General features: G+C 34.8%; 2 protein-coding genes across 2 annotated transcripts in view; one reads left to right on the forward strand and one right to left on the reverse strand.

The window, feature by feature from the left end:
• Positions 1-23,790, forward strand: part of LOC124640026 (nephrin-like) — a 281,934-nt gene that overhangs the window by 187,939 nt on the left and 70,205 nt on the right. The gene's annotated exons all lie outside the window — the stretch shown is intronic.
• LOC124640027 lies at positions 14,128-19,672 on the reverse strand. Its single transcript, XM_047177609.1, has 3 exons — positions 19,547-19,672; positions 16,851-18,430; positions 14,128-14,869 (listed from the first exon to the last, which is right to left on the reverse strand). Exons 2-3 carry the CDS (start codon positions 18,417-18,419, stop codon positions 14,786-14,788), a joined length of 1,653 nt encoding a protein of 550 aa, XP_047033565.1. The 5' UTR covers positions 18,420-18,430; positions 19,547-19,672; the 3' UTR covers positions 14,128-14,785.

The raw sequence follows: 23,790 nt of genomic DNA on the forward strand, positions 1-23,790 counted from the left end.
GGTGGCGGGATTTACGTTGTTGAAACATGCTACTACTAGCTCAAAGTTTTGAAGGGTTATGCAAGTTGAGAATGGAAAGTATTTTATGGGTGTTTATTGAAACCATTTTTATGAAGTACTGGCATTTTAGTTGAAAACATGCATAGGTAAACAATTTATTTAAAGCTACTAATATGGTACCTACTAGAAGCATTTGACTGGAAAAAAGGTTTTATAATGCAATGTTACCCTGTGGATTGGTTGCTATAATAGAAACAAAGAATATTTTTCTCAAATAGTAATTGTAATACAAAACATAATATTTCTTGTTCAGTGTATTTAGTGTTTGATTCCTTGACACATGTCAAAGTTACAGGCACTATGAAAAAAACAAGAAGTTTTAAACCCTCACATTCCCAACTCATAACACACAATGGCAACAAAACCTGAATTCACCTTTGTAAACTTAAATCCTTCCACTGTTATTAAGTCCAGGAGAACCATGGCTTCTTTGTGAGCTTCAAAAGCATTCCAAGGTTCTCAAGCAAAGCTAAATTCCTCATACATTTCTCCAATATGCACGCGGAACTTATAAAATAACTAACAAAATGCTAAGAAATTGTTCGCTTGTAACATGAATAGGTTATTTCTTATTTTATGATTTGTTTGTTGAGCTGCATTTTTTTTTTGAAGACTAGTGTAACTTTGTTTGAAGAATGCTCACACTTCAAACTTTTAGTTGGACGATAGTTTGTTTGAGCTCAGAAATCAGTATGAAGATCAATCATGGTAGTACGCACATTATAATAATCAGGTATCTAGCCGCATCAGACCGACTGAAAACTTTGATTGGAGGCAAGATTTTCTTTTTAAAAAGTTGCCGACTATTGGGTCAACTGTCGGCCAACTGTTTAATTTACAGTCTGGGTACTCTTAGTTAGGGTTTCGAGAAAGAATCTCTTTCAAGGAAATGTTGGTAGGAAGAATATTTTTGTGTAACAATGCAGCATCGCTATACCCACGCTGTTTGGCAGAACAAGTTTTTAGTTGTCTGAAATATTTTTCGTGGAAACCTTAAACTTTTATAAAGGACTAAAAGAAAAGATTTTTTCTAGCTAAAATGTTTATTTTAGATCAATAACTCATCTCGGAAGTCGATACTATAACAATAGATACCTAGAAGAATGTCATCTATGTATACTCATTTCGTTTATTTGTTTATTTAAAAAATACAACTTCACACAGACATTTTCAAAATCAGATCTAACACAAGAAACCCATAATATTTCAATATAAGATTAAGTAAAGGATAACAAACTTAATAAAAGTGTAACAAGTTCTTTCATTAACAAAGTCGGCTAAAAACAAGAAATCTGCTGGAATCCACAATCAAAGTCTATAATGGAAATTATTTGAGAATTAAATACGAAGACGAAACTAACAAGCCACGGAGCAACAAATTAAACAACACAGATATTCGTTTGATGTTTTCTTTCATTAGCTTCTTTAATGAATACTGTTCATTGTTTCTTTGAACTTTGTCATTAATTGTCTCTGGATAGTTTTTGTCTTTGTAAATATTTTGTTTGGTTTTATATTGTTTGGTTTTTGTTAGCTACTATGTTAGGGCGTGTTCAGAGGTGGAAAAAATACAAGACCATTATTCGGATTTTTTTTCTTTTTGATATTTTGTTGTGGGTGTGTTTGAACTCCTAAAAGTTAGCCTAATGTTAAAGAAGATAGTATAAATACTAAACTTATTAAAAAAGTTATAATTTAATGTGAAAACCAAACAAAACATAATTTATATTGTCAAAAACCCAAAAATGAACACTACGAAAGCCGAAATGTTTAATCGTAATAAAACATTGTATTAGCTAAAATATGTTAATCCCAGTTCAACAAAGTCAAACACTGTACAATGACTTTTGGCTAAAACGCTAATCAAAGCAGATGTTTGGGGTTGAAATCCTATTAATTCGGGACCTTCTAATATAGCCCGATGTTTTGTATGAAAACGGTCCAAAGAGATTTGATTAAGCAGAAAATTTCGCCTTTTTAGTCATTATTGGAAAGGTTGGAAAAGTTCGCGTTGCGGTTTGTACCTAATCAGGAGGAATGGTCTAATGAAATTCCTTGAAAAATAAACTTGACTGAGAATTTATTCTGTTTTCAAGGGAGATCCGGCTTCCAATAATGGATAGGTCTGTAGTTATTTATGGCTTTCTAGAAAGGAAAATAAAATGTACTTATGTACTTTTAACAGAATTTGTACATACATACCTTTACATGAATAGGTACTCACGGGTTTAGTATTCTAATAGTAAATGTATGAAAGCCAAAGACTTATTGTTATCTTCTTTCTGCTATGTTCCCAATTCTCTTATTCACTCACCATACTAACATTCCCAGTAAACCAAAGCACTATGATAATATACAAACAATTACGTAATATACCCACCTACTGAAGCACAGCCATGTTCAAGCACAAGGTGTCACCCTCCGGCCAAGTGTCACCCTCTGGCCGAAGCGTCACCCTTAACCACGGTGCATCTAACACGGCTCGATGTGGTAGACCGTGTAATTGTCACGACACATCTTGGTGACAGGATCCTTCATCGTTATGTAGGTATGTTATGGCATGCTAAACTGTGTGAATTTTCCCAAACAGATTTTAAAAAAAAAAAACGGAAAATATGTAATTCACACTACTACAATATTTAGGGACAAAAATATCTTAATTTTATCGGGATTAACTTAGCTTTCCTTTAATAGGGCTTTTACTTTAGCCATAACGTGATGTTAATAATCCTTACTATGTAATAATTGATAATTATAAATGTCAAAGTTACCTTTATATGGCTTTCGTAAAAACTGCTGAACCGATCTACATGAAATTTGTTACACAGGTATTTGTCAAAGAAAGATCAAAGGCAATTTTGATTCAGGTACATGAATTAGTTGGATTGGGGCGCGGATGGAACAACTAGAAGCAAATAAGTAACACTGACCACCCCTGCTTTACTGTCCTACTTATAATGAAAATAAATGTAATACAGATTCAAGAAAGATATTTTGTTTTGATAAGTTACAATGAGATATTTTAAATAACAAAATGTTCTGTAAAATGGCATTACTTCTATCTGAATGAGCTAGTTAGTGAAGTACGTTCGTTATCTAGTACCGTTTGAAAGGAAACAAGCACCGGTGCACATCAATAGTATTATCTATTATCTTTGATCCCTCTGTGAGGGTCCGACTTAAGAATATTCCTTGGTTCTATCTTTAGAATTATGTGTGTTTGAGACATTACATGTTGAAGTTGCTTTTTTTTAAATGTTATGTTTCATTGAATTTAGACACGTTTGTTTCGGTGTAATATAAACGATATATGGTTAGGTTGGATCAGATTTACGTCTTCTTTAAATTATAATTACTCTTCAGGTAGTTTACCATACTTTAGTATAGCAACAAATAATACTATACCCTAACAAAGCAGAAGTAAGTTACTTTTAAAATGACCCAATCTCAGACAATAACATTAATTGTTTAATCAAAGCGAATCATCTACATAGATGCACATACATCAAACGTAATGGTGACCAAAAGCTCATAAAAAAAAATAGAAAACACAAACCTATTTTTGCAGTCAGCTAAAAACAATTTAAAACAACGCACACAACATAATCCCTTGATCCCCGCTATTGGGATTACAAACTGGGAGAACAGCCCTAATCCGGTTTTATCCAGTTTTCATAAATCCTGACACGTGACCTTAGCGTCTATTTATAATTGCACATCTGTCCTTGGAGTCAGAGATTCAGGACTCTTGGATTAGTGGTGATGGATGAACTGGGGACACCTGAGCTCTTGGATATTGTTTAAGTTTGCTTTTTTGTTTATTGAGGGATTTTGAAAATAAAATTGGAAGTCTACATGATAATACCTAGATGATATTTATGTAAGTCTTTTGAAGACATGTACCGTTGCACCTGATGCAACAGATAATATTATATCAGTCATCGTGTAACCTAGCAATAAAATCCCAAAGTACTCATCATAACAAAATCAGATCTCAGCCTGAGAAAGGACAAAGGCTACTTTTTATCCAAATGTGAGATTAAGTTGCACCCTCTCGACGCGGTGCGCGTGCAATCGCAGGGAACAGCTGGATTCATATAACATAATTATTCCCCTTGTACGCATGATTATACAAACTCTCTTAAGTAGCTATTGGCAATTTGTAGTTAGATAGGAACCCCTATCGTTATGCGACTGTTTCGCTTCCTCAGGCTAAATTAACTCTCAGTGGCTATTCGTAGATGGCGCCACTCGTTATGCAAGCCATTTCAGCCAAGTTTCAAAGAATTCCTTATCATTAGGTAAGTGCTTTGCAACTTAGATAACGGCACATAATGTTTTATCATCCCATAGTCTAGTAAGGGAAGCGCTTTTCCAAATTTCTTTCGTAAAGCTATCTTGAAGAATGAAATTAATTGAATGAGAGTCGATTGTGTAAACTGATACCCATAGTATCAGGAGTTTCTATTTCAAATATGGAGACATTCGAGCCCCATATCCTTAGTTACTTAAACAAGCTTTTGGGCCACTATTCTGCGCAATAGGTTCCTTAGGTCATAGAAAACTGTTAGGAATAATGTAGTGGTAAACGGCTTGAAGTATTTACAGTGTATAAAATAAACACGTAGCTACTTAACAAGCCTATTAATCTTGCGATTTATTTAAGTACCAAAGTTCACTGACACTTTGCATTGCTTACATCATAAAATGCAATTGTGTGTGAAATATACAAACCGACGGACATTTTACTGCCTCTAAATATAAATTTTATGATGTTTAATCAAACGTGCTGTATTTATGATGTTCTCGGCTTATATTGGGAGAAAATTAATTAGCTTTTATAAACAATGAGTTACGATCTGCGAAGGCTGCTGGCAGAATTTATATGCGTCAAAAGACTGCATTACATGACACGTGTTATAAGGATAATAGACGCAAAAGTCTTCTGAAATGGAAAAAAAAATACTTACTTCCAATTTAGGAATTGATGACCCAGCTGCAGACTATTCTAAAGCTATAAATGACATTATAGATAAAAATGATAATATAGATAGCCTTTTACAGGAATGGGAGTTCTTTGATCTTACAAACGTTAAAGATCTTGACTTTACTAAGCTTCACCCATACAAAAAGTTTGCTCTCAATTGCTGCTAAATATCATTAAAAAGAACTCCAAGTGCGACCTATTAAGGAAGTCTTAATGAGGTAACTTGAGACCTAATTACTTTAAGAAGCTACTGCTGAACTCCGTTTGTAACTTAGCGAAGCTAATTAAAATATACACAAATAGGCCATTGATGCTTGTTTTAATATCTCATTAGGTCATGAGAAAATTAATGAAACAATAAAAATAACTGTTACAGAAGATATATCGGTTACACAAAAAGTTACTAAAGATAATTTGATGTGGGTATTACGAAAAAAACTCATCATGCCAGCTGCGCCCGAGCACACAAAGATCTGTTTATGTTAAGGTAGCATATGTTCACGTGTTTATATTCCGTTTTGCGTCCGTGTTTAAACTGTCGGGATTTTTTTTGGAAATAATCTCGATATGTGTGATTTTGAAGAAATAGGTTTTTGAGGATATGAAAAAAAAACGCGACCATTATGAAGTTGACCCTATCTTATGTTAGCAACAGTAAATTAAATGATTGTGTTTTATTAGTATAATTTTTGTATTTCCCGAAAGCAGGCAAGCCATACTTACTCGTGCAATGCACTTGCACATAGTCATTGTATGCATTAGCTCTTAAGCCCTCAGTAGTGCTCGAATCGCCGAGTCATACAAAGTCTTGTGGATGTACATTTAACACACACGTGTATGGCTCACCCGCTTTCGTGACATAAAACATACTATATCTAAGTCATTCGAAAAGCTAATTTACGACTAATGACTAAAGCTGCACCCTGAATTTGTCATGTAAACCAATTCGGTCTAAATCTTTATCCGGAAACCAACTTCTCCAAACCGTGGCTACCAGAGAACTAAGAAATGTCAACGAAAATAGGATTCACAAACCAGACATTACTTCTAAATAAATCAGCGTTAACGACGACACTGCTACGAATCGGCATTGTGCATAAATTATAATACTAATCAATAACGTGAACATCAAAACATTTAGAAAGCCAGCTTCCATTGCAGACGTTTCCCGTCGTTTCTCAGAACTATTTGAAGCAAAAGGGAACTCGAAGAGACTGTCTGTCCGTCCGTTTGTTGAACTGTTACAATAAACAGATTCTGTACGTTGAAACTGTTTCAGTCCAAGCTGTGAGATTGTAATCTGAAGTCTTGTTGCCAGATCTGCTATCTAGATAATTTTGGTGTAAGTCTGAATTTTGTGTTCGCGGTTAGAGTGGGTGGCCATTTTGGAACTTGTTGCAGAGTTTGATATTGATTGTGGTTTTCTTGGGTCTTGTAACATAAGTACATTGCACCATTTAGATAGTGCTGAATTACCTATCAGGTAATTTTAAGGGGTTTCAGATCATCTATCAGATAATATTAAATACCTGCTACACAATATCAATTACGTAATTGGTGATCTTTTTGCGATGCTTTTAATTTTAGTTACCTCTACAGAATTTTTATCTACACCATTTCCATTTTGATCGTACAGTGAAACCCTTTGATAGCACACTTCAACCCAGCCAGGCACAAATGGCTAGATTCCATCAGTGGCCAACGTACCTTCCTTAGAATTCTGCTAAACCATCGACCATCTAGATGTTCATGGAAGCATCTGCCGTGAAGACAATGCGAAATGCTCTGTCGATGTCCGATTTAATTAGAATCGCTTCATTACACCCCATAGGTGTTGGTGAATCCTCCGATAGATTACATGGATAGATTATATCAGGTAAATTTGATGCTGGCTTTGTAGACTGGCCACTTTAATGAATTAGGTCTGTTTGAGACGGGATTTGGTTCAGGTTTGGATATTATTGATAATGTAGATATGGAACACAAATTGGAGACTAAGACATGTATAATTAATCTAGTCAATGGAACAAATCTAGATAATATTATTGACATTCAAAAGGATAACTTCGATGAAAATAAATCTGCTAAAATCTCAACTCAGTTCTAAAATGCAGCAATACTTACTGTTTGGTGCAGAAGACATGTCGTCTATATAAACTCAAGTTACAAAGTGAATTCCCAAAATGATATTCTTAAAAGAATACCCACCCTTCACTCTTAATAAAACATACACAAACTTAACCTTTTCTCAGTAAGGAGGAGATAACGTAAACAAATTAAAGAGCCGTATGTGCGCATACGTTGTCTATCAGTCTGCTTATTTTGATATTTCACCCCACTTCAGTATGAGAACGATCTTCAGTTCAGAAACCTTTGTGATGTTTTCACATAAGAGAAAAGATAACATTCGAGTCAAATGTTGGGAAGATATAACGAAGTTTCACAGACTGAAATTCAGAAATAATATTTATTTCCAAGGATTGCGTTATTACTTCGAAACCAAGTTTGTGCAAACAATTTTCTTTAAAAATATTCTGTAATTATTCTTTGTATCAGGATTCATGTAATGAAAATAATACGATCCAGTCACGATTCTATATTTCTCAGCCATGGTATACTAACGTATATTTAAAATTAAAATATTTCGATATTTCTAGCAAGTTAAAAAATACCGACTTCATATCTCTTTGACAAAAAAAACAAAGTGTTGCTTCATCTAATTTGAAAAATATCTATGTTTTTGTATCAAAGATACAAGGTACCAGTTTAGATAACACTAATTACTCGCAACAGTACTGTTCACAGTGTAATCTTCTGTTTGCTAATGTAAATCTCTAGTCTCACTACAATACAGACGGATAAAAAAAGTCTAGAAACATTCAACGCTCCAACAGCTATGTCTAGAAAAACTAACATGTCCAGTCCTTCTTTTGCATTCATTCTCCGCAGTAGCAGTCGGGATCGCAATGCATACATGTCCGATTTTAGAGACACGTACGCTATTCTCATGAGAATCGTTTTCATTTTTATTGTTACTTTTTTCTTATATTACAGAGATCTTCAATTATTTCTTTCCATTCTCCTTTTTCCATTTTTCTTCTCTATTTAGTTACTGCTCAAAATAGTGCGTTTATTTCTTTGTTCGCATTTTTTTTTCAACCTTTTACATACCTCCAACAAATTCGATACACACAAATATTGCAGACGATAAAACAATGAATTCACACACTGCAGCAGAAACACCCGTATCTTCAAAACAAACAACTCATACTGTTCCCTCGATACGAGATAGATTCGTTCCTGGCAATCGTGTTTTTATATTTTTTTTCTCTACGGTAGATGTTTGTGTAAACGCTACGCCAAATCCGGCCTATTTTTGTTACCGGCCACTGAACCGATTCCAGCTTTGTTTTGATTTCTACCAATCAGAAATTCAATTTAACAAGGGAGTACATATAATCAAGACTTTTTGGGGTACATTTTATTTTTCGATTTTTGAAAAGCGTTTGACACGATATTCATAAAAAATCGGTGACTATAAGATTTTCAGAATATTTTTTTTCTGTCTATTTTACCTAGATTTCATTTATATTTCCTTATTGTAACATTTTTGTTTTTCAAAAAATAAAAGCCTATTGCTTTCCTAAAAGATTACAATAGCATTAATCACCACGTAATATTGAACTTACTGTTTTTAGAAATTACACACATCAATGCTAACAGTTTAAGCTCCTCATTGAGAGCCAGCAAACAGAATCAATTAGTAGAAAATAGCCAGTCAATGGTATTTGATTTCAAACACTATTCATTAGTTACTATTAATGCGTATTTGTGTTTGTGGCCATCACATGGTATTATGTGTCCTAATGCTCCATCAGATATGTGAAACACTTCAATGACTTCGTTGTATGATGGACAATGTACATTCAATGCTTATAGAATTGCATTAATTGGGTATTTGTTCTACCATATAATTTCCTTGTCATCGTGTCCCATTAGTCTGTCACTATTACGAATATCATACACATACCTGGCTTACCTAATTATGTTGAGGTGCTACTAATACATATAGCCTTTTCTTCAGATGACACTCGCCCCCACAATAATGCTATGCAGCGCAAAGGAGTATCAGACTCTTACTAACTAAAACCCGACTTTGTTTCTTCTTGACAACTCTTTCGAACAATCTTGCAGCCCCAACATGAAGCCTTGTCTTACATTTGACTTCTACAAATATAACTATATGTATATCTTACAAAACTCACAGACAGTCAACCAGGTACATAAAGCTTAGAGTATTTTAGATCCGCAACGGCTACCAAATCCTACCATTACATCAATAACGTGACGGAATTGACTGCAGTAACTGATAGTTACCGATTATTTCTCCCTCCTTACCGTCGGCTTGGTAACAAGTCTTCAGTTAAAATAACCAGTGGCTGTCGTAGTCGTACTAACTGAAACGAATTGGTAATCTTATACTCTAAGCTTGGTTTACTATTTAACAAGACTAGTATCAGTTACTTCCCTGAGAGTTTTGCTAAAGGTATACAGTTGTAAACTTGGACTTAGTTGCTTTTCACTGTTATTTTTTAACTGGTTATGCCCTGCTGTTTTACCCGTTTGATGTCTGCTTCACTATAACGTCAATCTCTTCGACTTTGTTACTTATTCATGTTCTGTTGATATTGTCTTAATGGAGTTCTGGGAAATCAAATGTTTCATGAATATTCTAGGTACCTATACTGGATTAAGATTTAGTACATCTAAAAATCCAATATTCGTTACTGAATATTAAGGTTAGTCCGACATTAAGACCAGATTGGTCAGACTGTTATAAAAGCTTTCATTTACTTTGTATTTCAAAAAGATTTATCTAAGACTTTATCCAAAATAATCTTTACAAAACTTATTTAAGTCAGCTTTTTTAAAAGTCGGCCCACAGCTCCCAATCCTAAATAGGCACTCGCAGCAAAACCTTTCAACTTTTTAATTCCAGTTAAGAAACTTTCCAAGTAAGTGATTTAAGAAAACACTTATATTTCACCGGGAATCTTAGAAGAGGTAGCATAATTTCCGAAAAAAATCTAACCCTCAGTTTGCTAATTCCGGAAACTTTCGCCGGAGTGTTCGAGGACACCTGTCGACCGTTACGGTAAACTTGGGAGATCCCCCCTTTTTTACTACCTTTTGAATCGTTTATCTCAGCGGTGCTTTGGGATGAGTGTATTTGAAACTTCCCGATTGCCCATTATGCTGTTTTTCTTTTTTTTCCGCCGTCGAACTTTTTCGAACGCCAATTGTTGGGGCTTTGGCGAAAAAAAGCAAATCGCTGATTTTCGGGTCGCGGGGTTATGGCCGGTTTGTTGCACGCTGTGACGTAATCAAGATTTTTTTGAACAAAACATCGTATATTTTTTCCACAGATAAATGCATACGGTTCCGGAAGATGTACGTTTCCAATAGATGAATTTTGGTTTGGTTTTTGTTAGATACGTGTTTTTAAACGAACGAAAAGATTTTTTTTTGCGTTCCGTTTTGCATATTACATTAGACAGCAATTTAAAATACGAGTATTTTTCGAAACAATACTCCAAGCGCATTGTCTCGCTTCATCCTTAAACAATGGGAGGATAAAATATTTGTATAATAAGAGATTTTTGTTACGAAAAACAAAAACTGCACACGTTATTAAATATTTTTGTTAGCGAAGTACCTACCAAGCTGTGCTTGTTTTATTGGCCTGCTGAAAAGACCTTCAATCTTTTCATGAATATGCAATTTGCTACTATTTTAAAATGCTGTTTTTACATTTTAATCTTCGCTGCGGAGATTTTTTTCAAGAATTCATTCTGAATATTTTTGTTGCTATTGAATATTGCATCGAACCATTTCGATATAAAAATAAATACAATATTTCATTGTTGTCTATAAATTCAAAACTTTCATATGCTAATAAGGTGCATCAGATAGCTGCCATTGTTATAAAAATAAAGAGGTTGCGCAATTCAAAAGTCGACCTTGTCGGACGACTTCCATATAAATATGGTAAGAAATGCATTTCCATTTTTATTGTATAGAAAAGACCAGTAAAGTATAATCTTGATAGGCGATGTAACCTGTGACTTGAGGTCAGACCATTGTGGCCTACGCAATGTCGTAAACGATAGATGGTATGACCATTTGTCATAATCTCAGACTGTATGCGACGGATCTCGAAGCTACAATGTGAATTGTAAATTTTGGAATACGGATTATGGTTTCGTTAAATTGGGATTTGAATTGTAAAGATTAGGATTTGGGAGACGACTTAGGCTTAGGAGTGTGTTAGTAATTACTATTAAAATGTTGGGATTAAAATCTTCAAAAGGAGATACCGATATTTTTTTCTTGTCATGATTATACTTGTGAGTATGTTAGCAGCAACTTTACTAAAGGTGACCACAATATTCTAAATAATAAGTTCTTACTTACAGCTAAGAGCTTTGTCAATGTATTCAAATGCGAATACTTAACTTCTGAAATAAATCACCAAAATATTATAGACGCAACGGTACAGAGCTATCAGCAGTTACATGCAACTCTAAAAAAACTACTGTATGGTGATCTTCACACTGCCCCGCATCACGCTGCATCTTGCGTGTCGACGCACCTACGCGCGTTCCTGCGGGAGTGCAGATCTGCATCATCGTGCGGGTTTTTCACGCACTCACGCGCGTAGGTGCGTTTTGTAAATTCACGCACAGCGAGTTCCATTTTCAAATATACACGTCACGCCCATTCAAAATCACGCGCGGCATTGCGGGATTCAGTGTGCCATACCTTGCGTCTCGCCCCGCACCTACGCGCGGGGGTGCGTGTTTCTCCACATGTATGTGCGTGATCCGCATGAACGCGCGTGGATGCATTTTCAGTGTGTTGGACTATGCGTGTTTTCCATACAAACGGAGATATTTCCATACAACGGAAAAAAACGCATCCACGCACTACGCTGCATCATGCGGGGCAGTGTGATAATCGCCTAACTATGAAAAATAACAATAATTACAACAAGCAGATAAGAAATTAGACACTATTCATCATAACGTAACTAGCTCAACTGTAGTGAGAACTCCGTATAGCGCCACAAAATTAATATTACCTTAAACATTGATTAATGGACCAAGAACCGACTTGGAAATTATTTGAATAAGTCCCACTGGTTTGCAGGTTATCATTTATTAATATTCCTTTTTTCTTAGTTGTAAAATATGGTATTCTAAACTTAATGTATTGTTAAACATGTCTAATAATTCATCATCGTTGGTCCATGATTGTCTCATTAGGCTAGTCCTCATAGTGAGAAATCATATTCATTGATCACCAAGCTCATTCAAATGATATTGACAATATGAGACAAACAAAATTTGACGTAAGTGATGGCTAAAAACACATCAATATTTACTTAATTTCGATTCGATCGACTTCATCACCGGAACTACTGAACTGATTTCAATGAAAAGTGCACAGGTACCTAAGACTCTGAGAAAGTACATAAGCTACATTTTATCCAAGCGCGGAAAGTGGTTTCCTTTCGAACCTCAGAGAACAGCTAGTAAAATAAAAATTATTGATTTAAAATGTTGACATAAAACTTGGCAGATTTCGTATCACGCATTTCTCCTTTAGAAGCAGGTGCAATATAACGTATTTTTCATCTAATCCCAAAATGGATAAAACTATCTATTTCTATACGATCCAATAGAAAGTGTACATTTCCAGCGACTGAGTTACATAACATTGCATTATAAACAAACTATGCTATATCGGGATCAAGCCGGGAACATATAAACATGAGCTATAATGAATAACAACGGGTTTATGCTTTATACAATAACTTTTATAGAAATTACTTCCTGGCTTAGTTGTTTGGTCTGTTTTTCTGTTTTATGAAATGTTTTGTTTTTTTGGTATTACTATCTATAACTTCTTTTTGGGACCGGCTTTGAAAAATTTTTTGCATACCATTATAATTGGATAGAAGTTTAATTAGTAGGTTTAAAGTGACCACCGACCATTTATCATTACGTTCTTAACCTAAGCCGTAACCATTCCAATTTAAAACAAACTCCACACAAAATTTTAAATAACAATACAATTTTCACAACAATACAAAACAAAGCTTACTTTACATTACTTTAATAACACTTCTGCGTACGCCTGTACCAAGTAGCCAACCGCAGGTGGTAAACTAATCTCTTACAATACAAGTACACTCGCCCACAAAACGCGACCTACATAAGAAAAAACAATTGTTTTCATTGTTTTATTTTGTAGTTTTTTGTTTTACAATATTTTATCTGTTTGTATGACAAATGGCCAATTATTTTGTGTTACCACGAACGTATTGTGACTGGCTTCTAGTTGAGGTGGTTTTATTTTATTTTTTGGATGTAAAAACGTTGAGCCAATCGAGTTTTGTGTAGTTGAGTGGCGTGGGCCGGGCTAACGACTGCACTATTGTGTCTGACAATATCAATTTGGAGTTTCGATTTTTTGCTGCGACAATTTTTGACGAATATTTAGGACAAGAATTTCTAGATAGGTATAGTTTTGTGTTATAGAGCTTTGGTGTAGCACTTGAAGTAAATGTATTCGTAGATCAAAGGCTAATAATGATTTGTTCGTATTTGAAATTGAGTTTTCTATCTGGATATTTGAACGTGGAGCCGTGTTTATAGGATATTACAACATTTAAGTAGCTATCCAGGTAAGGTATAGGTAAGTTTTCAATGGCTATGTTATGTAGGTATAATGATTTTTTATCGATCGCAAAAATGATACCGCAAAATCTATAATAAACGTGTCTACAAACATACATATTACAATGTTACATGATATCTATATAATATCAACAGCTACCGAAAGATATGAGAAGCTATCATTTGACCCACATGCGATTACTGTATGTACCATTACGATGCGATGCGATAAACAATCTATGACATTACTGCACCCACGTGGTACTAGACATTTTATTCTGTTATTGTAGTGTCAATGATGATAACAACTGTACTGACTGGATAGCAAATAAAACACACTTTTAGACTGGAGTGAATCTAGTATATGCGGGGCACTGGACGCGTACGCTCGCGGCCACGGTTGTTGCACGACTCACTTCACGCCGGGCGCCCGCGCATACACTACATCCCTTCTTTATTTTAATTAATTTGAACACATAATTTCAAAATCACAATCAGAGTTCATTAACCTTACAACTTAATTTTTTATAACAACTAGTCTAATAATATAAGTATCATTATTACATAATCTCTGTAAATAAACAAAACAAACTCGATTTTACTTCATTTTAAATTGGTATAACAATCATAATAGCCTAGTTAACAATATCATAAGTTCAATTTAATGACCCTTGACAGTCATTGCTCTCTAAATCATCATTATTATTATTTTGACCAACTACAGTCCATGAATCATTTACTTTCTTTAAGTGCACTATGTTACGCCGATATTCTTTCCCGGTTTCATCATTTCGAATACTAATATCGCCACCATTCACATCCGTTATTGTATGGGTAGTAGGATTGAAATTGGAGGTCAACTTATTATTTTTAATTACATTTTTTACCAATACTTTTTCCCCTATTTCGCAGTTGCTATCTGTCGCTTTCCTTTTAAGATCCCCATACTCTTTTCCTTTTTCTTTCATTTGTAGATCTCTGTCTCTCACTTCTTCATCTATTGTTTTGTATTCCATATCTGGTGCTGCCGGAATCTTGTCTCTAAATTGTCTTTTATAAAATAGTTCCGAGGGTGATTTGCCTGTAACAGAGTGTGGTGTACTATTATACATCATCAAATAATTAAAAATGTCCTCTTTCCAGTTCCCGCTTTCAGCTTGGCAAATTTTTAGTCGTTTTAAGACATCCCGGTTTTGTCTTTCAACTTCCCCATTCATCTGAGGCCAATATGGGACTGTATTGTACAAAATAATTCCACATTCCTTACAATATTTCTGAAAAACCTCGCTTGTGAACTGATTTCCGTTGTCACACGTCAAAGTTGCTGGATAACCTAGTCTGGAGAAAATTTCTTTCAAGACTTTTATCGTATCCAGGGAAGTGATGCTACGCATTATTTTAATCTCTTTATACCGACTATAGTAATCAACAACAATCAACAGGTAATCGTGGGTAGGAAGGGGCCCCAAGAAATCCATCGCTACGTCGACCCAAGGCTCGGCGGGAAGTGTTCGTCTTTTCATCGGATGTGGTGGAGTAGGATTAGATACAAGTGTACAGCCTCGACATGCTTTTACTAGACGTTCAGCATCCTTATCAATTCTAGGCCACCACACCTTAGTTCTAAGACGAGCCTTCATCGCCACTATACCTGGATGGCCTTCATGGGCCGCTTCCAGTACCTGTTGACGGAGATTACCGGGTATGACTATTCTAGTTCCGCGAAGAAGAATATTCCCATTAAAACATAGCTCATTTTGTATATTTTTATAATAGTTAATAGAATCGTGCCAATCATTATTAAAAATACCCTCTTTGACTTTTAAAATTTCTTCGTCTCCCACAGAACATCTTTCAATTTCCTTTAATGGAACCGCAACAGGTCTGCTGTAATTTACTATTTGATTAATATAATTTTCAGAGTCAAATGGTTCTGACGAAGAAGTTTTGCAAAGTCTGGAAATTGTGTCAGCTATATTGGATTTACCTGGTCTGTAAACGACTTTGTACCTATACGCCTGTAACCTGAGGACCCACCGTTCTATTCTGGCACATGGTTTAGAAGTTCGTCCAAAAATGGTTTCCAATGGCTTGTGATCGCTTATTAGTTCGAAGTCTTTGCCCAATAGGTAAATTTTAAAATGCTCCACTGCCCAGACGAGCGCTAAAGCTTCTTTCTCAGTTTGGCAATATCTCTTTTCACAATCAGTAAGAGACTTATGACCAAAAGCGATCACACGGGGACCATCTTTACCAACCTGGACCAACACTGCACCTAACCCCACAGGAGAGGCATCAGCGATAACCTGAGTTGTGTCAGAGGGATTGTAATAACCCAAAGTTTTAATGTTAGAAATGCTTTCTTTTAGAGCTTCAAACGCCTCATCCTGTTTGGAAGTCCAAAATTGTTGAACGTTTGCTGACTTTCCAAGTCCTAGCCGTAACAGTTCCCGTAAAGGTTCAGTAAGGGTGGCTACGTTAGGAATCCATTTACTTACAAAGTTAACCAACCCTAAAAAGCTTTGAATTTCTTCAGTAGTATTCGGTATTCTACTAGTTTTAATGGCTGTCAAATATTTTTCGAGCGGCCTAATGCCCTTAGCTGAAAGTACATGACCAAGAAATTCAATTGTTTGAGTTTTATAAATGCATTTATTTTTATTTAATAAAACGTCATTTTCCTTCAAAACTCGTAGCACCTTACTTAACCTTTCGTCATGCTGTTTTTCTGTAGCACCATGTATAATAATATCATCGATAAAATTGAATGTACCTTCGCAACCTAACAACATTTTTTCTAAAATTTTTTGGAACATTTCAGGTGCGCAAGAAATCCCAAACATTAGCCTTTTATACCTATACAGCCCTTTGCTAGTACTGAATGTAGTGATGTACCTACAATCTTCATGAATTTCGAGTTGATGGAAAGCGTTTTTTATATCCAATTTTGAAAAAAAATTAGCTTGCCGAAAATTAGGTAGCAGTTCATTCATCGTGGGAAGGGGATGATTTTCTCTAATAATTGCTTGATTGGCTCTTCTCATATCTAAGCAAATACGTACCTCTTCTTGTCCTTCTTTGAGAACTGGAACCATCGGTGATACCCACGGTGAAGGTTCATTTACTTCCTCGATGATATCTGTTTCTTTAAGTTCCTTTAATTTCCTAGCAACCTTTTCTTCTAAAGGGATGGGAACCCTTCTGTATGGTTGAATGACTGGTTTAACTTTTTGGTCTATTGGAATCTGGACAGTCACTCCTTTGAACTTCGGAAAAGCTTTTTCTAAAGGTACATCATTGCTAACAGCATTAATTTGAAGTCCAATTTTAAGTATGCCTAATTGAATCGCAGTTTCTTTGCCCAATAGATCACGTGTACCGTTTCTGATGACATAAACAGTGCATTTTATACTATTATGACTACCCACTGAAATGTCCGCTTCAAAAGAGCCCATAATGTCCAAGGGTTCTTTACTGCCGTAGGAAATAAGTGTCTTATTAGGTTTGCGTACTTGATTAGAAATTTTTACGCTGTTATCTTTTAAGAATTGCCATGTTTTGTCAGTAACAACATTGCATTTACTTCCTGAATCTATTAACATGTCAACGCTAACTCCCCCTAAATTGCACTTAATAGTTTCGTCTTCATCTAGATGGAAAATATACTCAATTCGGGACTTATCTATTTCCTTCTCTTCTACTTCATCTGCCTTACTTTTTGTATTTCCTTCTTCATCCAGGTTGAAAATGTAGTCAATTTCAGTTCTATCAGCGTCTTTTTTGGTTCCTAGTCTTGGTTTTTTGTGTGTCGTCTCTGTCTTGCTGTTTGAAAATTTTCTTTTCTGTCGGGTCCTACAATGTTCATGGAAATGACCGATGAAACCACACTTTACACATCTTTTATCTTTTGCTGGACATTTTGTGTCATTAGAAAAATGGGAAGAGCTTCCACATCTAGAACATTTTGTGTTTGATGATTGTTTTTGTAAATATTTATTATATCTTTTCTTGTTATTAATTTCATTAATTTCTGCTTTGTTAAAATTGTTTCCATCTTTCGTATTTATTGTTTTAAATTGTTCTAGTTGTCGAGTTACAACCTCCAATGCATTTGCTTTACTAATGATTTCGTCTAGAGTAATTGTATCGCCGCATTCTAAAATTTTTTTTCTTAATTCGACTAATCGACACTTTTCAGTGATTTGATCGATAATATGCTCCTCTTTGTTATGGAATTGACATTTGTCGGCTTGGTTTCTTAACCTTAGTAAAAATCGTTCAAATTGTTCTCCATCCTCCTGTTTCATAAGACGAAAAAGGTACCTTTCGTAAATCCGACTTTGCTTTGGAGCAAAATAACCGTCCAATTTTTTTAGAGCTATTGCATAGACATCGACACCTTCTGCTACTTCGGCGTGAGCTCCAGGAAGGTTATAATAAACTTCTTGAAGTGCTATTCCTCCAACATGGAGAAGAGTAGCACGTTTCTGTACTGGAGTATCGACATTGGCAGCCAGTAAATAAATTTCAAATGCCCTCTTCCATTTCTCCCAGCGAGTGCCAACAGATGTTGGGTCGCCTTCGCAGTCAAAATGGTCTAAGTTCGGAAGTACCGATGATGCATGAGTCATTTTGGGGCAGCCTGTAATAAAACATTAGCTTTTATGTTGCGTGGCTCTTTACTGAAAATTAGTAACAGTATTGTAATTGCGTAGCCTTATTATGATTTGGTGAATAATCATAGCGTGGACCTTATTATATTTTTATACATGTATTAGTGTAATAATGTCGCTTATAACATATTACACATTCCCTTTAAATAGGTTGATTTATCGGCATGGTCCTTCATTGCATGGCCTTTTATTGAACTTTTATTATAATTGTGATTTGCGTGGCCTTTTGTCACTAACTTATTGCGTGGCCTTTAGGTGTACACCTTATCATTTATAACTATGATGTTAATTGTGCAAGCATATAAGTAGGTAAAATAAAATAGGTAATTTTGTTAATGATGTAGCAAAATAATAAGTATTTAACCTTAATACACATACATTTTCACCCCGTAAGCTGAATTGTTATTGAAATGGTTATTACTTTTTGAATTTATTACTAATTAAACCATATCCAATAATAAATACACATACTTATTGAAAAATACGGAATTGTAATAATTATGCGGGTAGGTATGAATTAATCTTTTAAAAGAATTGTAAATAACACTATGGTAAACGTAAAGATTATGACGGTAATTTGTACAGAGAAGTAAAATAGATACATTGTAAATATGTATTTTCTTTTTTTTTAACCTTATTGCATGTACTTAAGATCGTTATTTCACTCGAAATTAATTTAACTTAAATATGTCATCAGTAAAGAGGAACTGGTTCTATTTATACGTGCACAATAACATTTCTTTTTCATAGTTTTGTGTTTGCGTGGCCTTCATTTGTTTTCACCTGGTGCAATACCAAGCCATTAACAATTAAGATAGGTATGGAGGTAGATATATTTAGATTCGTTTACCAGAAAACTTCGTTTACGTATCAACCCCTTAAGTATTATTTTAATTGCTTATGTGACAATGAGTATTAATTTTTATCATTGTTCATACTCTCATTTGTTATCAATTTGTAATACCTAGGTGGTTTACAACGAATTCATACGCAAACTACTGGTAAGCAACCATTAATATAATACTTATTTCTTCCTCTGTTTTTTTTTTCTTCTTTTTTTTTTTTTATGGACCCAATGTACTCACTTTTATCCTCGTCGCCACTTGTACTGACTGGATAGCAAATAAAACACACTTTTAGACTGGAGTGAATCTAGTATATGCGGGGCACTGGACGCGTACGCTCGCGGCCACGGTTGTTGCACGACTCACTTCACGCCGGGCGCCCGCGCATACACTACAACAACTATGGTATATAAAGTTTTATGAGTATAGGAAATGGATCATATTGAAATTACTTCTTTGATATGATTTAGTTTTATAGGTTTCCGTTTACAGCCAGCAATGTCAGGAAACTAGATTAAAGTACCATTTAACTTTATCTAGAAGACTCTTCTCCTTCTCATCTTATTTTCATTACACCAATTTACTGTTTTTTCATCAAAACCGAAAATAATGAATTAAATCTATCTGCATGATACCTACTATATAATTACAATCATCCTTGAATTCTGCACCAAAAATCTCAATCACCCACAATTGAGTGCCTATACAAGGTGTTGATTTGCATTTGTGCCATACTTCAGGAGGAGGTCATAAAATACGTAAATAATCGATTGGAATTACAGTAGACGGGAAATAGCTAATATGTACTGCTTTTTTGTAATTGTAATGTCGTAGTATTTTAGAAGTAATCCAATTTTATGAATGAAAATTATGACTAATCGTTGCGTATGCTTTGTGTTTGCGTTTGTGTGAGGGCGCAGCACGGTTTAAAGGCCAGTAACACACGCCTCAAGTTCAAATACGGCTAGATGACATTGACGGAATTCCGAAAAAAAAAAAATTACGTACCAATTTTTTTGTTGATTTGGGACGAGAATCATTAGCATAATTACGTCCTTGACTATGGCACGGATGCAAATCAACAGCTTGTATACAAAGTAGGTACCATATGCCATAGGTACAAAATCTCTTCACCTATTCACACATTTACCAACTACGTCCAACACGTGTTAAACAGCAAATACTTACACAAACAATGTCTAAGATATTTCATTTAAGCCCGTATACCCTACATTGTAGGTCCGTTATCCTACATTTCATTTTACGACTGGGAAGATGGGCCCTAAACTCGCTAGCATTCTGCTGTGTCACGCTAGGACTTTAGTACGTTACTTAATACGGGCGGCGAAAATAGAGTTAAGTGATTCGGGGATATAGATGGACTAAGTATGTGTGTGCTTACATAGTGTGTGAGTGATAAATTGAAAAGATTAAAAGCTTTGTTTAGAAAAACTGAATAAGCATGAGGTTTATTTAGTACCTACCTATGTTGCTCAGAGGAAATGTGCTTCGAGGTAATTATTAGCGAAGAGAAAAATAATTTTTGCTATCATAAAATATCATAAATATTGTGTTCAGTTTTAGTAAGCTGCGTTGTTACTATGTATCAAAATGAGAAAGAATCTTTACTAACAAATTCATAGCTAAGTACACCAATAATTAAGTATGACTTGATTATTCACATAGTTAAATCTACCCACCCAAAACAAAAATGTGAAAGACTGCCAAGTTCGATAATATGGGAATGCTTCGCCTATAAAAGAAGTGAGATCAGAATAAGTACCAAGTTCCATACACATACCTCAGTTAAAAATAGTTGCTTTTTAATGATGTTACTTGGCAAGTTTTCATACACCGTTATAAACCTACTAAACGCAATGAATCAAGTATTTAATTTTCTATTAAAACTTGCCAAGTAACATCATTAAAAAGCAACTATTTTTAACTGAGGTATGTGTATGGAACTTGGTACTTATTCAGATCTCACTTCTTTTATAGGCGAAGCATTCCCATATTATCGAACTTGGCAGTCTTTCACATTTTTGTTTTGGGTGGGATTTCATTTATTTTTGTAAGGTTGTTTATTTTTATTTTTTCTTATGATGAAGTTAGTTAAAGAAATGTCTCATTTATACTATCTTTTAGATTTTTTATATGCACTATGTTTCTTACGAAGAAATGAACTAGATTAAATAAATGGACTAGATTTACCAACTGACTGACATGACATGTTATCATATATTATGTTCGTGGATCAAAGTTACACATTCGTTATTTTCGAAAGTGATTCACACTTGGCCGTTTTCAGATTTTTACTTTACTTTGACTAAATACAAACCTTTGTACCATTCGAAGATATATTATATAAATATAGATAAATTTAGTAGTTTTAGTTCCTTAGGGGTATAAATTTACACCGGGTATAAAACACCTTCATTATTTTGAAACCGACTCACACTTGGCCATTTTCAGATTTTTCCCTTTACCTTGACATAAAGACCTACCTCCATGCCAAATTTCAAGTCAATACGACCATTGGAAGTGGTCTAGGTTTTTGATGAGTGAGTCAGTGAATCAGTCAGTCAGTGAGTGTATAGTAAAAATAGCTATTTTCTGACGTCAATATCTCAAGATCTACAATAGGTATATTAATGAAATTTTGTATTTTAGATAAGTGAGGGGGTCTCAACAGATACTAGAAATTTGATATGCATAAATAAAATAGATTTTGAGTTACAGGGGGGTCGAATTTGGCCGAAATGGTTCGTGTAATATAACCCACGGCCGGTGTGTCGCTTTTTTTGCTCGAACTTGGCGGATACACTGCCGTGTGTCTAGATAATGGTTACAAAACATTTCAGCCATTAAACCCTGTGATGGTGAGGAAATATCAAAATATTTTAATACGCACTAAAATCAAAATTGGTCCGCTTTGAAATCGGGCTTAATTTCCAATCGCTAATGTATGCTTTACTAATCGGCTTACTAATTGATGATAAATTTGACGTCCGTCGACTTTACACTGACTTATGGATAATAGGATTTATTTTGAAACCAACTGATGGTTGTGAGCGGTTCTGCATTGATAAGTTGCTTGTTAGTTCAGTATTATGAGGTCGAGTTATAGTGACCTTTTAAGGTTGAGGTGAATGCGTCTTAATCAGTTATGTGTGGGTTCGGAGTCTAAAAATATCAGTGTTAACATCAAAGTTGTATGTAGTAGGTAATTTCCAAGTTCGTTTTGGCCTATTAGAGAAACCTGAACTCAAAATAGACTGTAATGGCATCTCAATAAAATGGACCGATGATGATAATAAGGAGATTATGAAAGAAAAGACTGACTAAACAGTGGGTTCAAAACCTATAATTATAGTGTCTAAAGAGTCTCCAAAACATTTTCTACTGTAAATTGTACTCTTATCCACTTATGAAACAGGGTAAGCGCCACCCATTCGCTACACTTATTAGGTATACAAAACCAACCCTCTTAAATCCAACAAAAGTCAGATATCATACCAGCCCATAGCCAGGTATGCGTTTCCAAGCATTATGACGTAACACAGTGTAGAACTAAGCTATGACTTCCCTCAATTATAAACGTATACTAACTTAAACTGGCGCTTAACTGAACAGTTAGTCGGAATATATAGCTTAGATAAACGGGCTACAAGCTCTAACGCTAAAGGTGGTGGTACACGAGACGGTGTCAACATTTTTGCTACTGTGGATGTTCAATTTTTCTTTTTCGGATATGATGTTGGGTATAGAAAAAATTACAGAAAATTAAAAAAATAAAAGGTATGGAAATAAAAATATTCTAAACGGAACAGTTTTAAGGAAGTATTTTATTAAAAGGGCGATTGAGTTATTTGCTGCAACAAAAGTAAATTGATACAAAAACTTTCAGTTAGCTCAATAATTTAGCTTTAAACTTTGTTAAAATCAGCAATTAGGTACTCTAGAACCTACATTTTAAAGCCTTGAATTTAAAAAAAAACAGCTTCCAAAACTAGCACCGTCTGAAAACTCCCTAACACCCAAACAGAGGCATCCAACACGGTAAAGGTGAAGTTTCCAGAATGTTCTGATAATGCCTCTAACATAACACTAGCTGAGAATTTAAGTATCATAGCTGTTGCAAAATTGCTCACTGCTCGCTTTTGATTGTACGGCTTAGCGAGTTATGTAGGTTCGTGGATGCCAAGCATTAACATTTGGAATTTAATAACATTATAACGAACTGTTCTAGTGTTTTAATAAAGTTAAATACGATTTGCTTTTGTTAAGTTTCTAAGGAAAAATGTGGCTTAAATTATTTTTTGTGCTCTTTGCTGTTGAAAGGTATTACAAGGAATTTTTACATTACTTGATTGTGAATTTATTCGAGTGTTTTTTTAACTGAAAGCAATGGAAATATTGAAACTATAGTTTTAAAGCACTCGAAGTGGAACAAAGTAACTTCTCAATAAAATACAGACTGTATA

The sequence above is a fragment of the Helicoverpa zea genome, chromosome 20 (genome assembly GCF_022581195.2).
Source record: "Helicoverpa zea isolate HzStark_Cry1AcR chromosome 20, ilHelZeax1.1, whole genome shotgun sequence".
Classification (NCBI taxonomy): Eukaryota; Metazoa; Arthropoda; class Insecta; order Lepidoptera; family Noctuidae; genus Helicoverpa; species Helicoverpa zea.